Below are 19,901 nucleotides of genomic sequence, written 5' to 3' on the forward strand. Positions count from 1 at the left end.
ACAAAATCCGTACCAGCTAATGTTTGGCCGTGACATTCGGACTTCCCTTCACGCTATGTTTCGCAAAATACCGCAGACTACATCGAGAGCCAGCATCGACATGCCCACAGTTAAGATGTTCACACCAGGCGACCGGGTCCAAGTCAGGGCCTACGGCTCCCAGAGATGGGCCTTTGGAACGATCTTACGACGTCTGGGCCAACTACATTATGAGGTCCAAACAGATTCAGGAACAGTCTGGCGCCGGCATGTAGAGCAGCTTTTGCCTGCTCCAGGAATTCGAGAATAGCGGCGGAGGGCTGTCATATATTATTATCTTACCTAACTTTACATTATCTGTGAACTATTGTGTCACCCATAGACGTTACCATGGAGTTATTGTTGTTATGTTACTTTGTAAATATTATTGCAAATAAAACTACATGAATTAACATTGTATATTTTAATACACAATATCATCAAAAATACTAACTTGCACTCTAAATTGGACAATCTTACAACGGAATTTCTAAAAACGATATCGAAAGGTGCACCACAATAAAATCAATTTCTTTTATCAAAACAAGTCAACAAATTGACAAATCGTGCAACTTTATGATGAGATATGGTGAAAGATTTTATCATTCCAAAACTATATAATTCAAGGTTTCTTGATAAAAATTAAGAAAAATTATCAAAATTTACTACTATATTGTAATTGTATGGGTTAATAAATTTATTAATGATTCTTAAATAATTAATAGCAATGTTCGCCCAATACGACTTGATTGGGTTAGGTTAGATGGCTAAGGCGGGAGCGTAGCGCAGCGTAGCTCCCGCCTTAGCCATCGTAGTTATTTTTTGTGAACCACCCAGAAATAGGAGCCCCGCGGGGCTCCGTCGACTCACTCCGACTCGCTCTTTGCCGATTGTTTATTATTATTGTTTATAAACTGAGTTACCATTCACTGAGCCAAAGTTTAGTCCATGTTAAGTTGATTTTTATGATTTTTATGTGTTCTTAATTATTATATGAACATAACAGATTAAATTGGGTTTTATTTAGAATAAATGATGTACCTAAAAGTAATTTAGGTGATGGATTTCCTTTAAAAAGTTGTAGTATGTTTGTTGAACTAAGGAATTGTTAGATATCCAATTTAATAATAGTTATTCGTTCAGTAAAACAGTTATGCAAATAACTTTAAATAGTATGCTGAATTCGCATTATTTAGGGTGGATAATAAGTGTGCAAGTCAGTATTTTTGGTGAAACTTTCAAATACAGTGTAAACTCTATATAACGACACTGAAGGGACCGTGCATTTTATGACGTTATACGAGTATGGAGTTGACAAAATAGAGAGAAGAAAAATCAATACTTTTTCGTTATTATACAGTGATTTTCTTTTACTAATCGTATTTACAGTTTGAAAGTTTATGTAACTATAACTAAGAATATTATGATAACGAATAGATATTAATAATCCATGACTCATTATTATTTAGGGACTAAATTCTAAAAAAACCTACACGTGCAATCAATCGCAATTCGTAAACAAAAGGACTAATTTCTTAGAAAGTTCTGTGTGCATGATGCCGAAAGTCGAATTTATTGCGGGCTAGGAGAACAATGCGACAAAAAAACGTACACAGCTGTGCAGTTTTTACTAATTTTAGTAATTTAAAAGGTACTTTTTATTGTTCAATTGTTGTAATGCTGACGTTATTGAGAGTGGGTGTGATGCTATGTAGAGTGTACCATTGTATGGTAGACAAGCTAAACCAACCAAAATCAATTGATTTCGACGCTTTAGAGAGTTTGTCGTTAAATAGAGTGACGTTACATGGAGTTTACACTGTATTTTGATCGAGAAAAGGGTATATACAGATATTGATTTAAATACATGCCTTTTAAAAATATATAAATTTGAGCAGTCAATAATGAAAAAGGCTTCTATTTTATGCCATAATGAAATCATTATAAAATATGTAAAGGAAAATTCTTGTCTTTTGAAACGAAGTTCCTTATCGCGCGTTGCGAAAGGGGGTTAGATGGTAAAAGACGTAACGACATGATACAAAAGTGTCGGTATATTACAACTACAGCAAAAATGCTATAGTTGTAAGCCGTGCGGCCGCGCGTGTTTCTTCTTCTTCTTTCTCTCTCTGTGAAAAAAAGTGAGAGAGAGACTTTTTTTTAATAACTTTGTTCCATCTGCATGCATTCGCGTGTCCTTTAACACCTCTCAAGTTTTATTTATATCAAGACTTTTGGTTAAAAATATTGGAAATATAATCAAATAAGTGTAATATTTATTTACAATTACCGCATGGTAAAAAAATAGGAAGATTGTCCAATGTCGAAAAAGACTTTCTGTGTACCTATTAAGAAAATATGACGAATAATCAAACAATAATTTGAGGACCGGCACGCGAGTTACAATATCATTTGTTACACGTCTCATCATTAATAATTCAGCGGCACTGAAGCATCGAATGAATTGGACTCTCTAAATACTTTAGTAGTCCATATTGACAAGCTGGTGCACGCGATTTCACTCTCATCGGTGTGCCACGTGGGGCTGCGGTCGATTGTTCAAGGCTGGCTGCATACGTACATTCCTAATGTGGAATTACGATTTGGAATTCCGTGAGACTACCGCAAATATTCGTTTTTTTGACGCGAAAACGCACCGGCTTACACTTGAAACGTACATGCGGAATTCGTTACGGTCGGAAAAAGCGAACATGCGCAAATTAATGTATTTTCTGCTGATTCAGATTTTCGAATACGGAAAACGAATTCGGAGACCGAATATGGAAAACGTGTGTCTGTAGCCAGCCTAAATGGCTCGGTATTGGATAGTAATTATGCGTGGGGTGATTAAAAATCGAATATAACCTCAAAGTAACAAGAAAGTCTGTTGCTTTACAAAGCTGTGTAATTGTATTACAACTGCATTTCATTATGTTAAAGCTGTATATTAAGATTAAATCACACCTGCGCGTAAATAATACATTACACAAAAATAATACTCATTCGACGAATAGAGAATTAATAAAACTTATGATATTACTTAGTGAATTACTTAGTGAATTACTCAATATTAGAAAAGTTGTATGACCGGAAAATGAAAGGAAGAATATAGTTCAGAATACGTACTAATACCGCACAGAATTACCGAATAAGTATTGAATTTCGTAATTGGGTTGGACTCGCTCCCTTTTGTGGCTCTCCGCTAACTAGTCGGGACAACTTACTCCAACACATGATGGACCATTCATACAAAATTTACGTCATCACAAAATAAATGAGGCTTGTTGGAAGGTTCTCGTTGCGGTAAAATACAACCTGATAGTTATGGTGCTATTGAAAATTGTCGTGGCGTTTCTAGTAAATACGAGTATGAAACTGTTTAGTAGTGACTAAAATGTTATGTGACAGTTAATAATAGTTTTATTACATACATTAAGTAATAGTATACCCAAAATGTAGTGAAGCACTGCCAGCCATCATCCTTTTTAAACTTAAAACTTTAAAATGTTTCACAAATGGTTCTGCAAAAAGCATTGCTTTGTTAAAAAGTCTTCCATTTATTTATCTTTGACGTTTTACTGTCGGTATTTAAAAATAAATAACCAATCACAAAAAAATAATGGCTCGCCATTTAACAATTTGCAATTTCTTTGGCGGTATAAACGGGCTAAAGATTAAATTTCTCGTTAACTGCAAGAACGTCAGAGAACATTTTACTAAATAATTTTTCAGTTTTCCTGCATCGCTGATTAAAATCCATGGTAAAAAATGAAATCCAATCGAATCCGTGCAAGCCCTTAGGTAAAATCGGTGAAGGATTGGTACGCACTAGGCGACGTGACACAGGGCGCTCTTCCTGTCATGTGTGTTGTCATCCGAGTATCTCGTCCGCATGCGGGTGACAACATGCTTCTGGCCGCACGGATGTTGCCGGAGGAAAAACGTCTATGAAATCATAGAATACGGGCTACGAATAATAAAAACTAAGGAAAAGTAACTCCATCAAAAAACATGCTCTACAATACTTGTCAAAAAAAGTGTACCTTAGGTACACATTTCAATACATTTGCAATATTATTAAAAGGAACCAAATTTAAAACGGTAATAGTATGGGAGTTAGGATTCCTTAGTTTTTATTATTCGTAGAATACGGGCAATTTTTATTGCAACCAAATCCGCGCAGCGCCGAAGACATGCATGCCAGAAAAAGCGCCCATAGGCTTGTGATGGGGCCTCATACATCACAATATTCTTCATACATCATATTCTATAACATCTGAGTGTTCCGCCCAATCCTCACCCACAATAGTAATTATTTATTTTATTTAGTAACAAAAAGTATAAAATAAATTAACAAAGATTAATGGTACAACATAAGCTTATAGAAATTTTACCGTATTTATTAGAGACATAACATTTGAATTTGCACAAAGTTCTTATACTGTTGCCAAGATTTGTTCAAGTTACAGCTACAAAATTCATCACGTCACTAAATTCTTCTATTTTTGACCTCGTCCAAATGACGCACTCAAAGTTAAGTATACCAGTCGAATTTTATGTTAGGTATAGGTACATGACTATTTTGAAAAGCTAGGCTAATATTTTCCTGATACGTGCGAAATTCGAAGACTAAGAGAAACGCGCGAAATCGCCTTCTTTGGAGTCTTAACCCATATTCGAAACATCGCTTCCAGGGGAAGCTATGTTACTTAGGCATATTATGTTCTTCTTCTCCTTGAATCAACATTCAAATCGAGAAAATAAGCTGGACTAGGTGGTGCTCAGTGCTCACGCGCGTATCGCAGTGCGTACACACCGCCAATATCCAAACCAGATATCGCCCATCGCGTCGTCACAACGGGTAATTCGATTTGGGAAATGATTGATCGCTAACTAATTTACGTCCGGTACAGTAAATAACTTGGAATTTGTAATTTATTAACCAATTTATTTTGCGTTTCACCGATTTTAAATCCTTCCGGCCTGATTTTGTTTTATTGAACGAAAAAGTTCTGTGAAAAAGACAAATTGGACGGTGCAGATGTTTCTAATCATAATAATATTATTAAAATATGTGATGACTATGTTTCCTTTATAAAGGAAATAAAAACTGAATCATAATTTATCTACGAAGGCGACCATATTTTAAGCATATTTTTTTATAGTTTGGTAATTTTCATTTTCATAAAGTGGCTTCATGCTATGAATAATAAATTAAAATGATATCAAATATGCTAGCGTCGGGAGCATCTCTTTATTTGAACACAGATTCGACCCTCGTGTATAGCTTAATATAACAATTAAGCAGTAATGCCTTAACTCTTCAACCTAGAAACGACAGTTATTGTATTGTGGACCTTATTACGTGCGCATAAGAGCGAGAATACGTTCAGTAATTGCACAATCCTCGTACGTGTGTATGGTGATAGCAATTTAATAACCATGCCTAGTTGAATACAGAGTTGGCGTCGAGCGATTAGGTCACGGGCACAGTGCGCACTTACGTATTTTCTTATTCAATTCCTTTATTCTGAGAATATCTCCTACGTCTAGTATTTTAATGATGCTCGAAACGTTGGTAGAATTTAAATTTTCTTTTCGTTCGGATATTTTAAATTTTCCAGTTTCGAATAATTGCGTTTTGCTATAACGTAATAAAGTCTCGCTATAAAATTATTTTAGAATAATACATTTTTATGCGGCTGTAAAAATATAACCCATGAAAATACATAAAAAAATTGTACGGCTATCGTATAAGGGATGATAAATAATAACATGTTATTTGAAGAGATCTGTAAATAAAGATGAAAGGGAATTTTCTCATTTTGAATGTTAAATAAAATCAGTAATTGAACGCCCATTCGACAGATTTGCAAACGATTTTAAATCAATTCAGTTGCCAGTTAGACTAACCAGTAACCACAAATACAAATAAAGTCCATTAGTAGATATGTAATGTGCTTTGTAGAGACCATGCTTCAACATATTTTTGGGTTTCAACATGCCAACAATAATTTATAGCAATTTCTGTATTTTCTCTTAAAATTATTGTGGCCTGACTAAAATTGATACCTAGAAAAATAATTTTATACATAGATACGATGGAAGAAATCTGATCTAAATCGTCTGAACATACAGACAAGCTTTGGATTTTTTTTACTTACATACAGGGTGTAACAAAACTAAGTGATAATTAGGTGATAATACTTAAGGGTGACAGATAACACTTTTGTATGGGCAAGCGTCCCAGCGTCACGAGTTTCCCCATACAAAAGAATTTTGGTCTTTCAGCGCTCTTTCACAGTGAACTCTCTAAAAGGAACACATACAGTATTATCCTTTAGTTTGTTACACCTTGTATGTAAGTAACATAACGTTACATACATTATACATGTCTCTAATGTTTTAAATTATATCGATTTTACTCAAGTTCCAGCCAGTACAATATTATATATGCGAAAGTGTCTGTCTGTTATCTCTTCACGCCTAAACTGCTGAACGTATTTTGCTAAAATTTGGTATGGCGATACTTTGAGTCCCGGGAAAGGTCATAGTATACTTTATATTCCGAAAAAATGCACGGTTTCCACGCAATAATTAAATTCTGGTACAACGGATTTGCGGGCATCATTCATTTTACTATTTACGCAGCGCTGCCGTTGAGTTGTATGTGAGTTGTGTTAATACATACAAATAACCAAGGTGCTCACAAGACGCGCAACGCTCACATGACGGACAGCAGCCTCTGCTGTCCTTCATGTGTGGGTTGCGCGTCAGCGAAGCGGGAGGGGGAGGGGAGGGGGGGGGGGGGGATGTTGACGGACTGCTTCGTAATGACGCTGCGGTGACGCAGCGCCCGTGTGGCCGGCTATGCGTCAAACGGCCGGCTCATAGGGCCAGGCCACAACATTTGCGTTGCGGCGTCGTATCGCAAAAACAACGTCGCACAGAAATGCGATCGTTATTACAACGCGAAAATTTCATCGGAAATGTCGCCGACGCATCGCAAATTTCCCCGATGCGTTCTGCGACGTCGTAGATTTTTAGGATGCGGCGCCGCAACGCATTATTGTGGCACTGTGTTGCGGCGTCGTATCGCAAAAATAACAGCACGGAAATGCGATGCGTTGTTACAACGCAAAAATTTCATCGGAAATGTCGCTGACGCATCGCAAATTTTCCCGATGCGTTCTGCGACGTCGTAGATTTTTACGCTGCGGCGTCGCATCGCAAAAAATTACATTGCTTTTCGATGGTTGTTTTTGCGATACGACGCCACAACGCAGTGTTGGGGCCTGGCCCTTAGTTGTAACCGCTGCGCGCTCCGTATCTCCAATATAACATACCGACTTTCGCACTCAATATTAGCACAAATGCCATTGTTTCCACGAGAGCATACAACTCCGGGGAATATTACTTGTTCCTGGAAAGTATGGATCGACAAATATGGACTGCTATTCATATTTGCGATTTGTCAATACCATTGCAAAAAACTATTTTGTACTTTAATTAGCACACTTTGTATATATTAACCAATTTTAACTAATTAAATACAAAATTAATACGTTAAATCTAACCAATGTGAATGCCAAAAGCCGTTTTCATCTTGTATTCAAGCATGCAATGTTTGGGCTTGCAATATTGTGCGAATTCTTGGTGAGCACACGCGGTGTTGTGTGGTTAAGATACGCTTTTCAAAATTAATGTTTTGCGGTTCACACCACAATGGACAAAATCTGCACACGTTTTGTTCACAGGATTGCTTTGGGTTTTGTTCGAATTGGGCAAGTATTTGTAGCGCTGCGGAATTATTTTTTATTTTTGATTACACGCGAGCTGTACTATGATAAATTTAGAATACTGCGGGGCTAAAATGGTCACATTTAGCAATTCCTCGCAATCAATTCAGCAAATGAATTGTCAGAACTCTCAAATGTCAAATCAATACAAAAATACAGAAATGAATTGCAAGCAGCATTTTGCGATTTTAGAAAAATGAATCATATTATGATTCATATCATGATTCTTCAAAGCGACCATTTTAGCCCCGCTGGTATTCACAGATTTTATCTTTTAATTTACAAAATTACTTTTTTATAAAAGTGTTATGTAGTATCTCTTTGTATCGCAATTTTAACATTATAACATCATCTGACAGCATAAACGCGTAAAATTTAACATTTCGTATTTGGGGCGCAAAGTGACTTAAAAATAATGTTACGCAACATTGTCACAAAGACATCACATTACATTTCATTATGTCCAAAGTTAGCGTCCCAAATGTACTGGCGGCGTAATCAGACTGAAAGTGATTGTGAAAGTCAAACAACGCCAACAAACAACCGAAATAAAAGAATTTGGGTTGCGTGTGTACTGTGTGCTCACCTCAATTGTAATAAGTGCTAACACCAATTAGCCATGTTTGTCGTGAACGCGTGAACAATTTAATTACATTGTTTAAACAAATTATTATACGCCTACGAATTTCGGACCTCTGCAGAAATCATATTTACTATTACAAAGCTCACAAAGCTCAGTTGTTTTAATTCTTTGATGTGAAGAGTGAATTTGGATCTTGGTATATTAAAAAATACGTTTTTTAAATAATAATTTTGACCTTAATGAAATTACAAGTATTCATTTATTAATAGTATTTAAGAACAAAAGTAAAGCTGAAAGCAAGCGTTAAATATAATATTTTCACTTCTTCCCTTAGTTCAATACTTTTTAACTGAAATTCTATTAACTTTTATGCTGGCGAGCTTGATAAAATATTTTTTCGTCTGCCAAATATCAGAATGAACAGAGATCATAAAGGAGCTAACATAACCCGACCGAAATAGAGCGGATGAATTTGTTCCGGGAAAAACCCGGTGCTGGCCGGCTTCATTTTTCATAAAAAATACAAAAAGTAGCACAAAAAATTCGGTTGAAATCATCTACGCACGAAGCCTCAAAAGGACGTCCAATAATTAAATTCGACTCATAACAGGGGAATTTAGTGACGCGCGCACGAGATGTACGATATCGATGCTTAGGCAATTATATCGTTAAATTATTCGAATGTTTTAACATTTACTCGACCGCGATGTTTTATTTGTATGAACGTATTCATAAAAATGTTTATCTTTATAGACAGGACATTCCTCCATATTTTAATAGCGATATTATATTTTCAAAACATTGCTCAGACTATATTTTTTTTAATTTGAATTGTCTTTTATTAGGGATCTGTGCCTGAAGGATAATAACGGAACCTTGCGTTTGTTGACACTTTTTCGTCGATCAGTCTGGCTGTATTTTGTGAATTACTGTATTTTGAAAACTTATTTTATGTTATAACTGACCTCCAAAAAGGAAGAGGTTTCTCAATTCGACTATACATAGGTTTTTTTACACGGTGTACTGCATTTTAAAACGTTTCTGGTAATGGAAGTCATTATACCTCTATTAAATATTATGTATTGAGCATAACCACCACCGTTTCTAGCCTATACAAATGGTTTTAAATCTGATCTTTATCTGCAATTACTTTACTTATACTAAAAAGGGAATTGAAAAAGTTCAGGTTGCTTAGATAATCGGTCTATCCTCTACAAAAACATCCTATTCATTCTTCGTTTGTCGAAAATATTTGAACTCATTCCCAAAATAAAAATAGAACAAATTCTCTAAGAACGGTTATAAAATTTTGATTGTTATTTTATAGGAAGCTAATTTATTATTTCCTATAAAACGAAACAATTGAGCCGAGAGAGCCTTATGCCGAGAATAAAAATATCTTGCTATTTTCGTAATATTTTATTTATTGTTGACCCTTGTTTACTTTTGAATACTATGTTTTCTATTATTACTTCTTAGTACCTTTCGTTTTAAACTCCTGAATATATCGCCTTAGTCATGTGGTAAATTTGAATTATTAGGTGTAAGCACTATTGAAAGTAAGTTACAACCAGGTGATCCATCTAAATTGCAAGTTAAAAATAGCTTAAAAACTTCTGTCACAGTCGTGTAACGTCAAAGTTGAATAAAAACATCATTTATGTACTTTCATCTCTACAAAACGTTGTTTTTATGCCTTAGTACAACGATTATGGCCCATGCTCGAACTTATAACACGTCGTGTGGTACTTAAACGGCGGTTGTAACTCTACTGAATGAGGTGTCGAAATAATTGCCGCAGTCACGCGAGTCTCGCATGAAATTAAAGTTAATAAAATGAAAATGATACCGGGTATAAGGCGTAGATGAGAAACGGTTTCGTTGCTGCCGCCTTCTCATATGAGAAAAATCTGATAGAGTAGTATGTAATATCAATTTAAGGCCTCTACATAGAGGAAACTGATCGATCTGATCCGACTGATCGGACCGAAGTCCCGTGTGTTTGTACAAGTCTGGATAGGTCGACCGGATTGATCAGCCACTACTATATGGAGACCTTTAGAAATATGGGATACATTTCATTAGCTATTTGTTAGCACTTTGCATCATCGTGTCAGAAAAGTCTTAATATCAATCCATACTTCCATACTAATATTATAAATGCAAAAGCGTGTCTGTCTGTCTGTCTGTCTGTCCGTCTGTTATCTCTTCACGCCCAAACCGCTGAACCGATTTTGCTGTTTGGTATGGAGATACGTCTTTGAGTCCCGGGAAAGGACATGGATACTTTTATCCCGGAAAAATGTACGGTTCCCGCGCGATAATCTAATTTTGGCGCAACTGCAATGTCGTAGTCTGTAGAATGTCGTATGGCATCCTCTTATGGGGAAACGCTGCCGACATTAATACAATTTTTGTGCTGCAGAAGCGAGCTATACGTACAATTTATAAAATGTCAGCTTTTGAATCTCTGAGAGAAAAGTTTAAAGAAATTGGTATTCTAACTGTTGCTTCTCAATACATTTTGGATAATGTATTATATGTTAGAAAGAATCTTAGTAAATTTACAACCAAAAGTGACAGTCACGGAAGAAACACTAGAAATAAGTACAAACTAGAAATACCGGTGATCAGACTTAGTAAAGTTAGTAAATCTTTTAAAGGTCAATGTATATGCCTTTACAATAAAATCCCAGAAAATATTCAAAATCTTTCCATTAATAAATTTAAAAAAGTAGTCAAAGAGCGTTTGTGTGCCAAAGCCTAATAAGGTCAATGATTTCATAAACGATGGCACATCTTGGGAGTAGGAATGCTGCTTGCAAGGCTAGTTTTACATTATTTTATGACTTACAATTATGTATGTATATTGACATTGTATAATTTTAAGTTACAACATTGTAAACCTTATTTTAAAAGATTAATTTTTTTCTCACTTTTTTTGATAAAAAAGTGGGCCCCGTGCGAGTTTCTTACGCCGGTTCTCGCCGGGTTAGTTCCCGAACCGGTGGTAGGCATCATGTAGACTTTCAGAGAACATTTGCAAAAATTTATTCTGAATAAAAATTTTTGAGACTGAGTTGCGTCATCTAATTTATTATATTTTGAAAGCGTTAGAAAAACTTATTAAAAAAAGTATCTTATAACAATACACGCGTACCTCTTAAATTCTTTAGGCTCAAATTATCTACCGTCGATACACGTAATACACACATCACTAAATTATTCAACGCGTAAGTTTCTATAATTTTCTCGGGGGTTGTGGGTTTATTTTAAGGACAGACGTTTGCTAACAATGCCAGGTTTGTTTTAATTATGAGGTTATTTTCGTTCGCCATACTGTTTTTAAATATATAAAGAGTGATTTTTTTATTAAATGCTATTTTATTTTGCATGTAAAATGTGAAAAATAAAAGACGATAGGGTTATGATCACAAAGTCTTTGCATCTAAAAAACGTCGTTTTGAAAGATATAAGAAATAAAGGTTCGCCTTTACGTCCAAATGCAGATTATCATAAACGTTTAGTTGCCGGCTTGGGAAATGTAGCAAACACATAACGCTGTTGTTTCCCTGCGAGTACATTTAAAAATCCGTCCCGTTTTCAACCCGTTCAAGACTGTTCTACTTCCCACACAACTTTTGTGGTAAAATATAAAAACAATATCAATAAAAATATCATCATTATTCAAGAACGCTTGAATCGGGTGCATTCATAATAGTAAAACAATGTGCATTGTGATAATATTACAATGTGCGTATGTGATAATTGACTCTAATACAGTGCTGTTTATAACTGCTGATGGAGTTTAATTTTAAGAGCACGGCTAAGTTCTTTTGCTGTATTTTACTAATAAAAAAGATCGATCTCATAATACGATAACAATTATAATCATGTATACAGTGTGTAACAAAAATAAGTGATAATACTTTAGGGTGTGTACGTGTTCCTGTAGAGAGTTCACTGTGAAAATAGCAGCGCCCGAACGTCACGAGTATCCCCATACAAAAGTGAAAAAAATGTTGGTCGTTCAGCGCTGCTACTTTCACAGTGAACTCTTTACAAGAAACATGTACACACCCTAAAGTATTATCACTTATTTTTGTTACAATTTGTATATGTAGCACGAATTTAGGCAAAAAAGTCTAATTTGATTCGGGAAGAGTATCAATATTTAAAAATGCTCCGAGTATTTTAGGCGCAATAAATCGTTAAACATTTTTACTTAGCCATGGAAGATTTCTGAGGTCAAGTGGGACTGGACCCTTTATTTCGAGAGGGACGACGTGTCCCATCATTGGGGGATCTTTATATAGCTAAATGTCATTATAATGTAGGTCAATAAAGTACAAAATCCCGAAAACGGTTTTGTACTACGCAGTACGCGCATTGGTTTACAATTTATATTTTTATTATCATGGAGATTGTAGCTGATTTTGGTGTCGCGCTGATCGCTCGCTGACCATCAGCGCTGATCGCTCGCTGACCGTCAGCGCTGATCGCTCGCTGACTGTCAGCGCTGATAGCCTGAATATTTACATATGTCGCAGGGAAAAGAAGATATCAGGGATATCCCGAAATCCCTAGGGATATCACGAAATCGCGGTAGATACCGAATATTCTTGTTTCTTACGTCTTCTTACTAAACAAATCTAGTGATATGTCATTTCACTAAACTAAATCTAGTGAAATGTCAGAAAAGCGGATACCGCCGAATAAAAATCGAGCTACGCATTTCTCTTGCTCGCTCTAATACCCACACGGGCACTAGTGGGAGTGAAACAAATGCGTCGCTCGAGCTGGCGCGGCTCGTGTGATTTTATTCGTTAAATTATTACGTGTACGTTAAGTTTGAATGCGATTTTCTAAATATCACCTTTTACGACTCTCGAGTTTCAACATTTTTTAATATTTTCCAGACTTACGCGCATGTTACTTGCATGGTTCGATAGCCTTTTAAATGTATATTATAGGGATATTAATAACTCAATACCGATAATAAGATCCCTTCACGCTGATAATGCCCCATTCGCGTTAAGAGGGCGACTAACGCAAAAAATCGTCCTTCTCTCTTCACACTCACGCCCGTCTTTCATATGCCAGGTGAAAAAGGACGACGCGGATTCATTTAAATAAAAAGAAAATTATTTTTTTCCTAATAACTCGATAAATAAGTAACATTTAAAAAATCCGCTAGGGCTAGGGCAGTTCCTCAATGATAGAATTTTATACAATGTGTTAAAATATTAACTTAGTTTAATGCACGGTTATGGCAATATATGAAAAATTCGTGAAAATTAGATGCATCTTTGTGATCGAGAAAATTTTAAGATATCGTGTTTTTGCTAGGTCTGAATCTCGGAAATATAATGTAGTATCTATGTCTACAAAATGAAACAATTCGGGGCTTATTTTCAAGTATAAAAATGAATTATAAAATCGTCAATTTAGGGTTAGTCGCCCCCATAAGATAGTGATAGGGTATTAGAGCGAGCAAGAGAAATGCGTAGCTCGATTTTTATTTAGTAAGAAGACGTAAGAAACAAGAATATTCGGTATCTACCGCGATTTCGTGATATCCCTAGGGATTTCGGGATATCCCTGATATCTTCTTTTCCCTGCGACATATATATATATATATATATATATATATATATATATATAAACGGCTAGCCCTAGAAACGGCAAAAGACAAAGAGGAAGACAAAACAAAAGATGGGCTGATGACTTTAAACTCATAGTGGGAGTTACCTGGAGTAGAGTAGCCAGGGACAGAGTTGAATGGAGGAGGTTGGAGGAGGCCTTTGCCAAATGGCATATGGAGCAGCATGGCAAATAAACAATATTAGATATATAGAAAATATGTGTAATATATATATATATATACATTTCATATTTTTATTTCGGTATCTCGGCGCCTATGGTCAAACGGTCAGAGCAACACTAAAATTTAGCCTAAAATTTTAATTTGTTGTTGTATTATATTCAGTTAATAAATAAATATCCAACAAATAAATATTATAATAATCGTAAAATATAAGCATGCTGTATGTAATTATGGAAGTAGTAAAATACATAAAAATGAAAATTAAGAAAAAAATATTAAAAAGCATTATTCAGATATAATAATATGTGAAATTATTTTCTAAAGATCTAATTTTTATCTAAAAGTTTATTTTTATTTATAAAAATGGACTTACCTCCTCTGTTCTCGCTGTCCGCTGGCTTCACCTGTATTGCCCGGTTCATCTGGAAAAGAAAAAAAAATACAATAATTTTTTGTTACAATAAAGTACCTACAAGTAATAAAGCTGACACGGTCAATGCTGTAATATGCTAAGTACTCACATACGGTTTTGCTCGATCGAGCAATACCGTATACTGATTTTTACTGATTTTCGATAAGCACACACAATTTCATCAAAATCTGTCTAGTTTCTAAAGTCTAAAATCTAGGCGCTTCGGACACGATTAAAATCCTTCCATTTTAATATCGACTCTCTACTCGCAACATACAAAAAGTTTTAAAACATTAATATAATACAGCGTGTCAGTGTAATGCTAAGCGTGGAATGTTTTGAATTCCTGAAGTTAATTATCGTTCCTTTGATGTTTTCAAACATGTCACTGTACAATGTACGGGAGCAAAATTTTGGCATTCTTTCTTTACACCCTTCACTCTGTGACGAAAATATTTGACAGGCATAATTATTCGTTATATTACTAATTTTCAATTTTGTCCTTGGAAATAAATTATAATTTATGTTTAAGTGTTGTATTTTTATCATATTTTATACGAATACTGTAAGGGTAACAGGTTTACACTGAAAGTAGACGAGACGTGGCGAAGAATATTAGCGATACACACGATAATATGAAATGTCAGGATGCGTCATCGCGTCACGTTATTTGACATTTCAATTATGCAATTCCTTCTCTGCCGAGTTACGCTTCGTTTCGTTTCGTTTTGGGAAATCGATCTTAGGACCCTTGTTTCTATAATTTATACGTCGTATACAGCTTTTAATTTTTAAGAATAAAGAAAAATACATTGGCAAAGTCGTGGGCAACAATGTTGCTTCATAAAATACATAGAAACAATTTTTTAAAAGCACAGCGACGTTAAACATTTTTATTTTGCTCGAGAATCTGAAATCTTTTAGCAGCATCTATTCGTGGAAATGAAACAAAATTACTTGGTTCATTTATTCAATGCAGCAGAGAGGGACGGCTGGCCGTAGGCGGGGCTAGCCTTTAGGTACAAAAGTATTTACTAACATAAAAGTTTGTTATGAACGAACAATGTTCGTCGATTTTTATGAAATTCTAAAATGTATTCTGTTTTATGCAATCTTTTTAAATAACCGAATTTACCTTTTTGTGCACAAGGAAAGTAAAAATTCACAACTCAAATGAATAAATAACGTTCAAAGATATTAATAATAATAATAATAAAAGTGCACAAAATATCATACTTATAGTTTCGATGAGAGAAGTGAGATTTTCATAGGTTTTATGTTGCATAAGTTAGCATTATGACGAACAATATTGCACTATAGCTATTACAAGCGTATGGCTTTTATGATATCATACAGACGACTTAAACTAATGTACTAAGACAATAAAGTTGCTATTCGTGTGTAAAACAACTTTAAATATTTGTTCTAGTAGCAATCGATTTTAGTTCTAATGCTGTTTGACATAGGAGTGTGTTTCGAACGTATTATTCGCTTAATTAAATAGAGTTCTTGTCAGTCCCCTGTCCATAAAAGTATGTAGGCAAATTAGTATTTTTATAGTGCCTCTGGCTATTTTACGAGTTGTAAACATGTTAACTTTTCTTTGACATAAAGGCACCGCAAAATGCTTTGTATTTTGTAGAAGACAAAACAAATTATTGCCTGTGGCAACCCTGGTTGTAAAAGAGCATATATTTTATATAATTTTATTTTCTGTTTTCCATTGAAAAAATTAAAAAGTGAAACAATGACACGAAACAATTTAAAATGTAATGATTATATAATAATAAAATTTATGTTTTACAGTACTAATTGTAAGATAATAGAGTAATAACCAATGAAGAAAAACGTATTTTATTTACGTTTCGAAATGAACTCCCCTTTTGCATTTCCGCTTTTACTTACATAAGGGTACCATCACTCCACGATTATAACTTCTTATCCCCACAACCCTAAATTTGTTCCTTAATAATTAATCAAAGCGATACGACTTAGAACTATTTGTCACCGCAACCAAACTTGTAGCAAAATTTTCAGTTAACCAAGTGATATATTTAATAGTTAATGGGGGGCGTAACTTCGCCGAAATCTATTAGATGTAATACAGGATGAATTAAGTAAATGCAGGGCTTCGCAGTAACAAAACTTAAAATATATAATTAGAAATAGGGAAATAAAAAGCGAAATCAGCATAACATATTATAATATCTCTTTTGGTAGGCACCTCAGTAGCGACGTTTGAAATATTTTTGTAAAAAAATACTCTGAATAAAAACTATTTTGATTTGATTTGACTAATGTAGAAAAAAATATACAGTCACAACTAAAACAAAACGTGTCCGATAAATAAATAGAGCGATATTTATCATAACAACCTGTCATCTGAGTAAATATGTGATGCTATCACCTTAAATGAGACAGTAGTTCCAACGTAAAAACAACATGGCGCGTGTCACAGCTGTCAGACAAAATAAACTTACAACTCGACGATTATTGTTCAGGATTGGGGGACATCGGCAGGGTGTATTAAGTCAGGTATGCATCATAAAAAAGCTAAAAGTAGTACCAACATGAACATAATATATAATTTAATTTGGTGAACTAAATAAGTTATTATGTATTCGTTAGCGTAGTCTCCTTTAATGTTAACTATAAAAAAGAAGCATAATATTAATATGACGAAAAACAATTCATTGAGATTACATTAAAAAAATGTACAAGACAATGTATTTTTATACAAATTCGTATGCTTGCAGTGGGCAGATTAACCCTCATTTCCTTGAGCATAAATAATTCAGATTAGGAATAAATCATTTTAAACAAAAGTGTTATTATAAAGAAAACCCTTCTGTGTTAAAGGATTTTTTGAACAATAAATTTCCGCCTGTATTACTGAGGCTCGTGTTGACCTAAGAAGTTTGTTAAGCTATCCCTGTAGGGAATTAACAAAGGGTAAAAGAGGCGGGCGAGATTTTCAAGACGGACCTGGCAACACTCGCGTAAGAACGCCCTCTTTATTTAACTAAGATCATATCCATACTTAAAAACATTTCAAAACCGTAATTCATTATGGATGGAACTTCCGGTAGGCTTTTAATTTCATTTTAGAAAGCATTAATAATACGTTAAAATACCTTTTGAGTTATTTCAAGACTATTTTGTTTGTGTTCGAAAGCAGTGAACTTATTTAAAGGAGAATCCTTCTCTAATAATCCTGACATCTTGTACCTAGAAGAGAAATATTTTTACTACACTTACTTGTAACTCACGATGAAAACTTTAAGATTTTCCTAGCTATAATCATTTAAGACTGAAACAAAGAGTCAATGGGGCATGCCAGTTGATTCCATGTGGCGCGTGGTTTGAATTCAAAAGTGAAAACTAAGTCTAATTTAAGTTTTAATTCAGTTTCGTGTATGCCAAGTTAAAACCTTTATATTATGCCAAGGACAAGAAGATTTTTAGCTTTGTGTTCGACAAATATCTCACACCTTATTAGATATTAGTTTAAATACTCTGGTATAAAAAGCATGAAACGTTATCAATTCATACGCGTCGAATTGATAACCTCCTTTTTTTGAAGTCGGTTTAACCTGCTTTTTTGAAGTTGGTTAAAATGCTAGAAATACCTCAACTACAACTAAAGCTAACATTTCAAAATCGGTTTACAAAATGTCGTTATTGCTTTACACGTTGCACGGCTACCCGTTGATTATTTTATGATTGTGATAGTATACATTGTATTAAAAAAGCATTAACACACTGTAAATAAATCCGGCCCTATAAAGCGTTATTTTCCTACTCACATATTATATCAATTGCAACTTAGCTTTCTACTGTAGATTCTTCACTTATTATTATGAGAGTTAAATATTTACAAAGAAATTAGTAATATTTCCAGAACTGCTAAGTTAATGTATATTCCGTATGTTTTTATGTTTGTGTTCGCATATCTCCGGAACTACTAGTTCGATTTAAGTAATTTTTTTTTGTTTTAATAGGGGTTATTTAACTTAGGGAACGCTATAAGTTTTATCAAAATCAATTCAGTAGTTTTTGAGATATGGCAATTTTAATTCTCAATTACGTACAATTTTGAAGGCGGTTTTATCTAAATTTTAAATACTATTTTTATTTTGTGTAAATAAAAACAAAATTTTATATACTGATCATAATAACGTATATATAACTGACAAAATACATTTAATATTTTGTCAGTTAAATATAAGTTCAAGTAGGACAAAGAAATTTAAGGCTAATATTTGAAAACAATCCCAATTTAATATCCGTTTACACAATAATGAGAACAAGTTTAAAACTTTATATTAAATAACCAAAAAGTTTTATACCGAAGTAATTCTATTGTTAGTATTGTAATTATAACAAAGGGTATATCTGGTTTAACTTTAAAACGAGCATGTTAAAGATATTCGAAAGTTCAACTCTGTAGTCTAACACAAAATTGGGACATGGCTAATATTAATAAAGTTGAAAAGCCGATGAGGTTCAAGGGGGGGGGGGGGGGGGGGGGGGGCAAGAATTTTGAATACAAATTATTAGCTTTTGTTGGAAAGTAAAATCGATTATAAATTACGATTTCGTGGCCTTGTAGCCACCCAAATAGAATTTATTAAGCAAATTTATAGAATCGCCACAGCCCGAGGGTGTTTTGGCCGAAGAATTTTGGGAATATCGAAGGAATATCGATGCAAATGTGGACCAAGGGTAGTTAAAACGAGGGTCTACTTGAAAAAGCTCAAATTTACGAGTTTCGAATTTCCCGTTTGTATCCACATTATTTCAAGTACTTCTAGCCTATTTATTACTTCTACATAATATTAAAGTATTCTTATGTATTTTTTCTATAATATTTAATATAACATACGCGAAGAAACCTTTTGAAGCGATAGGACCGCCGATTTGTGAAGAGCTTATTTTTTTTATTATTATTTTTATTTTTATTCAATGTAGAAATAAATATAATTTTATCATTATAATCCTCCGGTACAAACCATACAATTTCGTCTTATAAGTTTCCCGTATCTAAGATCGACAGATAAGCAGATAAGCTGTGATACGCGAGTGCGTGTCACGTGTGTAAGGGCCTTTCCACACGACGTATTTTTTGCGCACTGACGACACGCGTTTCTGGTGCACTCGTCTTCTGCGTGTTGTTATCGCGTTTTGACAGATATAAAGATTAAAATGTGTCGCATTCCATCCGTTTGCTGAGCGTTCAAGTTGCATTTGTATCGATACAAA

At 34.4% G+C, this 19,901-nt stretch overlaps 1 protein-coding gene across 4 annotated transcripts in view; it reads right to left on the reverse strand.

The window, feature by feature from the left end:
- LOC121739845 (CUGBP Elav-like family member 3) overlaps positions 1 to 19,901 on the reverse strand; it is a 604,208-nt gene that overhangs the window by 165,671 nt on the left and 418,636 nt on the right. For all 4 annotated transcript variants that reach the window (XM_042132430.1, XM_042132431.1, XM_042132433.1 and 1 more), the window contains one exon: positions 14,601 to 14,649. In XM_042132430.1, the coding sequence (XP_041988364.1) occupies positions 14,601 to 14,649 (49 nt within the window). The remainder of the gene's footprint in view (positions 1 to 14,600; positions 14,650 to 19,901) is intronic.

This window comes from Aricia agestis, chromosome 2 (assembly GCF_905147365.1).
Source record: "Aricia agestis chromosome 2, ilAriAges1.1, whole genome shotgun sequence".
Classification (NCBI taxonomy): Eukaryota; Metazoa; Arthropoda; class Insecta; order Lepidoptera; family Lycaenidae; genus Aricia; species Aricia agestis.